The 7,500-nt window shown below is 38.7% G+C and overlaps 1 protein-coding gene across 1 annotated transcript; it reads right to left on the reverse strand.

The window, feature by feature from the left end:
• Nucleotides 1-4,314: 4,314 nt before the first annotated feature.
• On the reverse strand, nucleotides 4,315-6,748 carry LOC143026619 (arrestin homolog). The gene is made up of 3 exons (XM_076187335.1): nucleotides 6,648-6,748; nucleotides 6,179-6,534; nucleotides 4,315-6,068 (listed from the first exon to the last, which is right to left on the reverse strand). The coding sequence occupies exons 1-3, from the start codon at nucleotides 6,688-6,690 to the stop codon at nucleotides 5,304-5,306; spliced, it is 1,164 nt and encodes a 387-aa protein (XP_076043450.1). The 5' UTR covers nucleotides 6,691-6,748; the 3' UTR covers nucleotides 4,315-5,303.
• Nucleotides 6,749-7,500: the final 752 nt, after the last annotated feature.

Genomic DNA, 7,500 nt, shown 5'->3' on the forward strand with positions numbered 1-7,500 from the left:
AGGTAATAGTATTAAAGGAACAGATAGCAGACATGCTTTAGGAAGACAGCAAATTATATGTTTGAAAGATAGAAATGGAGAGATCATCAAATGCAGAGACAGAATGATGAAAAGAGTAGAAGTTTACCAAGAGCTTTACTCGTTGAAGATCGTAGTTGAGTCAGTAAATTCGTCTGTAGACGTTAGGAGTGTACCAGAGATTATAAAGGAAGAAGTAGAATTTGCTCTAAATAATATGAAACGAGGAAAAGCACCTGGGGAAGATGGTATATCGATAGATGTTTTGAAAAATGCAGGGGGAAAATCATATTAAGTTAGTTCAGTTGTACACCCAGTGCTTACGTCAAGCAAGCGTTCCTGAATCGTGGTGCAATGCTATAGTGATTTATTCATAAAATAGGAGACCAGAAGGACCTTAGTAACTACTGACCGATTAATTTGCTATCAAATGTATATAAAATATTCTACTAGATCCTTACAAATAGACTAAACGAAATTTTAGATGGAAACCAACCGAGAGAACAGGCAGGCTTTAGAAATGGATATTCGACTCCAGACCATTTGCAGGTAATGAACCAACTAATCGAGAAAACGACAGAATACAATATACCTCTTTGTTTAGCTTTTGTACATTACGAAAAGGCCTTTGACTCGGTAGAACAAATTGCAATAATAAACTCGCTACGCAAGTAGGGTACAAACGAATAGATCGTAAGGGTCCTAGAAAAAAGTTTATGCAAAAAATACCACTGTAATTCGACTGCAGAAAGATACAAAAAAGATCAAGATCGAAAATGGAGTACGGTAAGGCGATACAGTTTCACCCAAATTATTTACAGCTTGTTTGGAAAAGATTTTCAGAAGGTCGATTTGGGAAGAGAAAAGCTTGAAGATTAATGGCGAATATTTGAACCACCTAAGATTTGCGGATGACATTATTCTTATTTCAGAAAGAGCAGAATACTTGCAAGATATGCTGAGTGATCTGAACAAGGAAAGTCTCAAAGTAGGTTTAAAAATGAATAAGAGTAAAACCAAATTAATGTTCAACACGAAAGTTTAAAATAAAGAGATTATAATCGATAGTGACCAAAGACCATGATAATGAAATAAAAAGACGTATTACAATTGGTTGGAAAGTGTTTGGTAAGTCTAATGAAATCCTGAGAACCTCTCTACTTTTATGATTGAACCGTAAATTTTACAATCAATGCATTCTGCCAGCAATGATCTACGGGTGTGAGACTTGGAAACTGACGAAGGCGATGAAGATAAAGCTAAGGACTGCACAGAACAGACTGGAGAGATCAGTGATGGGAATAACGCTGAGACCGAAAGAGAGCAAATTGGGTGAGAGAGCAGACTAGAGTAAAAGATATTGTGGAGGCAGTAAAAAAGAGGAAGTGGAATTGGGTAGGTAAGTTGGTGCGAACGGCTGATGAGCAATGGAGCAATTGTGTTACTGAGTGGACGCCGTGAGATAGGAAGCGTGGAAGAGGAAGACCAGACAGAAGATGGATAGACGAGATAGAGAAGATTGCAGGAGTGACGTGGCAGAGGTTGGCGCGGTCGTGGGAATCATGGAATGATATGAAAGACGCCTATGCTCAGCAATGTACTCAGGATGACTGCACTCAGACCTACAAATATAGAAAGTTGCCAGTTAGTCATTTTATAGAATATATGTACGTGTACTTCACCATGAAGTAGTATTTTGATCAAATCATATTTAATGTCTCGCCTGACATTTTCTCATTACTTATTGATCAGAGGAGTGTATATATATATATTATATATATTATATATATATATATATATATATATATATATATATGTATATATATATGTATATGTATATTATATATATATATACATATATATATATATATATATGTATATGTATATATATATATATATATTATTCTATAATAAAGTAGCAGCCTCTGTCTGTCTGTCTGTCTGCTTGTTTGTTTATTCACGAACTCCTCCTAGGGTTTTGGAGATAGACCCCCATAACCATATATATTCTGATACCCTATCCCTCCAGGTACTTGGATAACTATATTTCATTTCCAAAAAAATATTTTGGTTAGGGTTAAGGGTTAAAGTTAGGTGAGGTATGGTTAGGTGAGTGATTATTCACGAACTACTCCTAGATTTTTTGCAGATAGACCCCTATAACCATATATATTCTAAAACCCTATAACCCAAGGTACTTAGATAACTATCTTTCATTTGTCTGTCTGTGTGTTTGTTTGTTTGTTCGTTTCTTTGTTCACGAACTCCTCCTAGGGTTTTGGAGATAGACCCCCATAACAATATATATTCTCATACCCTATCACTCCAGGTACTTGGATAACTATATTTCATTAAAAAAAATTGTTAGGTAGGGTATGGTTAGGTTAGAGATTATTCACGAACTCCTCCTAGGTTTTTTCAGATAGACCCCTATAACCAAATATATTCTGAAACCTTATAACCCAAGGTACTTACATTACTATCTTTAATTTGTCTGTCTGTCTGTTTGTTTCTTTGTTTATTTGTTCACGAACTTCTCCTAGGGTTTTGGAGATAGACCTCCATAACCATATATATTCTGATACTTTATCACTCCAGGTACTTGCATAACTATATTTCATTAAAAAAAAAATTGGTTAGGGTTAAGGATTAAAGTTTAGGTAGGGTATGGTTAGGTTAGAGATTATTCACGAACTCCTAGATTTTTGCAGATAGATCCCTATAACCAAATATATTCTGAAACCTTATAACCCCAGGTACTTACATTACTATCTTTAATTTGTCTGTCTGTCTGTTTGTTTCTTTGTTTGTTCGTTTATTTGTTCACGAACTTCTTCTAGGGTTTTGGAGATAGACCCCCATAACCATATATATTTTGATACCCTATCACTCCAGGTACTTGGATAACTATATTTTATTTAAAGATATATATTTTGGTTAGGGTTAAGGGATAAAGTTAGGTGGGGTATGGTTAGGTTAGAGATTATTCACGAACTCCTAGGTTTTTGATGATTTACCCCTATAACCAAATATATTCTGAAACCTTATAACCCCAGGTACTTGCATTACCATCTTTAATTTGTCTGTCTGTCTGGGTTTTTTTTTTTTTCGTTTGTTTGTCCACAAACTTCTAGGGTTTAGGAAATAGACCCCCATAACCATATATATTCTGATACCCTATCACTCCAGGTACTTGGATAACTATATTTCATTAAAAATTATATATTTGGTTAGGGTTAAGGGTTCAAGCTAGGTGAGGTATGGTTAGGTTAGGGATTATTCATGAAGTCGCAGCAACGCGCAGGTAATTTGGCTAGTGTGTATATATATATATATATATATATATATATATATATATATATATATATATATATATATATATATACAGTATATATTTCATCTCATCTGTGTAGTGAAAAACCACTCTCATATTCCTCTGCAGCCCGTGTCTTCTCTAGAATACTACTGACATGTTTATCAGGTGATATGTTATTCCTTTTCAGTGCTTCCAGATCCTTCTCTTCTCTTTTTTTTTTTTTTTTTTTTTTGCGTTTATGATTGTTTAATTTGTAATTGATTGATTCAATGGTCTTTTTGAGTTTTCCCCAATTCTAAAACTGCATTTCTTGGCGCTGAAATGAATTTTCTACTCGTTTGTGCATGCGTGAGTGTGTGGGTGTGGGGGGCGTGTGGGGTGTAGGAAGAGTGTGTGTATTTGTGTGGTTTCGTAACCATATTAGTTTTAACTCCCTGCTGGTTCAACAATGTTCCACGTGCTTCCGTGTGCTTGAGCTTTTCAACGTATTTCGTAAATCCTTTGTCTACCGAGCATGGCATCACATAGCCCCCCACATTTTCTTTTCGTCCCTGATCCTGAGCCGATAACGCGACATTTCGCAATTTTGATGTAGCTAAATTTGGTCTCGTCACCCAAGGCTGTATGTACTTTAAAGTTAGTCCGTGGCAAATGGAATCAGTTACATATTCGTGCCATCATCCACGTGAGAGTATTTTATCAATATATCTATTTATTTATTAATTTATTATTTTTTGTTTATTCATTTGTTTTATTTATTCGTTTACATTATTTATTTATTTGTTTGCTTATTTGTTTATTTTACCTAGTCAGGTTTTAATTTTGCTGGTATTTTGTTTTATGCTGAAGGTAACGCATATTTACCGTTTACTATCAGATAAGATATCGTTTTTCTGTCAAAGTGTAAATCTAAATTATTATTTCTATTTTATTTTCGTCCTTTATGAAAATTCTACTTATTTATCAGAAAAATATTCGTATTGAATTTAGTACAATTTATTTTATATAATACAGGCGCAGCGTAATTGTTGAAAATATAATCTGATTGCAGGTTGATTTCAATTCATGACCGATTCCTTTTTAATTTGCAGAAGTTATTCCGATAACACAAACCCGTCTAATCATTTCTTAATCTGTTAATTTAGAACTCATCTTTGCTGTTTGTGAAAACCAATTGTGAAAAATATTTCTTTCAGTATCCAAGTCACTTCTCGGCGACATCTGGTAGTTAGTTGAGATGCCATGGATGGCAGCAGATTCCTCCCCCTACCTCCCTGGTGACATACATCAGTGGCGAAAAAGCCGAAAGAGATCCATTTACTAGGACATTCGCCAAAATTAATGCGAGACCCCAGCCCCACCCCCTGGTGTAAAGAGAAATTTATAAACTCTCCTCCCGACGAAAATTGAACCGCTAGTTTTGAAATCGCAGTTGAGTCGTCAGTGAACCAGAACCTGTCATGGAACGTTGTTCTTCCCATATCGTCCTTCGATAGCCCTGCATACGATACACACGGATGTTCAAGATATATATTTTCGTGTGCTTACGTAATTTATTTCCCGATAACCCGACGGTATTAATAAGAACTGATCATATTTTTAAATGGGAAAACCTGAGAACAGGTGCTTGTTTGATCACCATTGATAGTTTTATTGTTGTTTTATTTTAAATAGTAATTGTGTATATTTTGCATCAGCTCTCTTTACCTTGGGTGATGCTGTTTATGGTTGATGAAAACACAGCCAACTTGAGGACCTCAAGAGTTCAAGGTACCCCATTTAAGAAAATATAAAAATATAAAAAAAATTACTAGACAAAATTAATTGATAGATGTTGCCAGGAATTGCAGGGAGAGCATAGAAAAAGGATGACAACGCCTACGAAGGATGGTGGTTTCTTTTGGGATTCCTTAAGGCACTTCACATCTCACCGTGAGATCTCACGGAGACGTCAGGAACATCCGTTCCTTTAGAGTCCATCTGCTAAGGATTTCCCTCGCCGGAGACGAACAAAGTCCTCAAAGACAAGGTCTTGTTCAACGCAAGCATCGTCTGACTGAGTTCTTCGCAGTCTCCTGTCCCCGGGGTTCCCGTTGCCGTGTACCAGCTTGAATGCGAGGTCGGCTGAGAGCTCACCGCCAATGGCGCCGCAGTTCAGCTTCACACGGAAGGAGTACGACACCACGATCCCCAGGGCGTCGCTGACGTTCTTGCCAGGGGCTGTCATTGTAGAGGAAGCGAGGTTGGCGTCCTGGTCCTTGACGCGACCGTCGAGAGCGATACCATATTTCCCCTTGTTGCTGGAGGCCAGAGGTGTCAACGATAATGTGGTCTGGAGACTATTTTCAGGAGTGATAGGGCATCCTTCGCGGGATTCTAGAGACGATACAACGGTGGAGAACTGTTGACCGTTCATAGTGCATTCAACATGCTGTATGATTTGGCACTTCATGCTCTTCACAGTTCTCTTGGACTTGTTTGTGATGGAGAGGTTGGCAGTGACTTGTTGATTGTGGAAATAGATGTCTTTAACTAAAACAACTTCCAAGTTGAGATTACCTGATAGGGTAAAACTCTTACTGACGATTGTCTGCGGCTGTCTCTTGCTGGATTCGATGTCAGCGAACTGCACCTTGCGGACGGCAAAGGCTACAGAATTACGCTTGTGGGGCCGGTCTTCGGACCTCTCGGCTACGTAGAGACGCAGATCATAGATCACGCCAAGAGGTTGGCTCTGTGAAAGTCAAGGGTGTTTCATATCTCTCAGAAAGGGAGTATACCTTCATGGGTAAAGATAAATCATGAAGAAAGGTTTCAGGAAAAGGGGAAAAAATAGATACTCACGTTGCTATCATTGCCAACTTCGAGGATAATGGAATTCGGGGCGTTCTTCGGCAGGGAGACCGTGAAGGGGTAGGCATTACCACCAAAAGTTGATATAAGACGATCCTGAAGGTCTGTTCGCCGGCAGTTCTCGGTGGCTGGGTAGATTTGTTTGTTTATCAGCTCCATCTCCTTGCTGAAGTGAAGGCCCATAACCTCATCCTCCTCGCGCCCATAACGGTAGGTGACGGTGACCTGGGCGAAGACTTTGCGACCATGGAGGTAGGCATCGTCGACCACCACCACACCGTCCACAGGGTCGGTGTGGGTGAGGTGGTCGACGAAATCGCGTCGGCTTAAATAGCACGCGAGCTTACCTGCAAAAGACACGTATTCATAATGTAAAATAAATAAATAAATAAATAAATAAATAAAACACTGTCAGGAGGAACTAACGACTTCACTTGTTTGAGAGCGATTGTTCACTCACCATTCGGGGCGCACTTCTTGTAGACCTTGATAGGAATGACCATGGAAGCAACTGGCAAGCTCGAACGACGTCAGATATGTGTGTCGTGTGAAGCAGAGTGAGAGGGGCGGGAAGGCAGCCGTACTTATACCCTGAGTCGCCGGCGGTAATCTGGTTAGTGTGGTGGTGCAGTTTCGCTTACAGTTTTAAAGATTTCACTGGCTTTTCTGACGCAGTTGCCTTTTGCTCAACCTTCTATGGTAAAGACGAATGCTCAACAGCCTTAAGAAATATGAAGATAATTTGCAGTCACTTGTATAACGAAGATAATGGAACTCGGGGCGTTCTTCGGCAGGGAGACCGTGAAGGGATGTCATTAACACCAAAAGTTGTGATAAGACGATCCTGCAGGTCTGTTCGCCGGCAGTTCTCGGTAGCTGAGTAGATTTGTTTGTTTATCAGCTCCATCTCCTTGCTGAAGTGGAGGCCCATAACCTCATCCTCCTCATAGCTGTAGGTGACGGTGACCTGGGCGAAGACTTTGCGACCATGGAGGTAGGCATCGTCGACCACCACCACACCGTCGAAGGAAAAAAATGTGTCTGACTAACTAATCACGGTACCGTTGTTGAGGATAAAAAAAAAAAAAAAAAAAAAAAAAAAAAAAAATCATGGCGGTCTTAAAGGGTTATCAATGTAGCGACGTTGATGTAACTGAAGATATGTACTAAAACATACAGGGGTTTTACACATGAGGTATGGTGATCTATTCTTTCTCTATCAAAGGGCTACCATGGATATATATGAAACAGTTTGACTGCAATGTCAGATGAAAAGGATAAGGATTACCTGTTACAAAAAGATTTGAACAAGA

The sequence above is a fragment of the Oratosquilla oratoria genome, chromosome 6, assembly GCF_046742065.1.
Source record: "Oratosquilla oratoria isolate Oo_2021 chromosome 6, ASM4674206v1, whole genome shotgun sequence".
NCBI classification, from domain to species: domain Eukaryota; kingdom Metazoa; phylum Arthropoda; class Malacostraca; order Stomatopoda; family Squillidae; genus Oratosquilla; species Oratosquilla oratoria.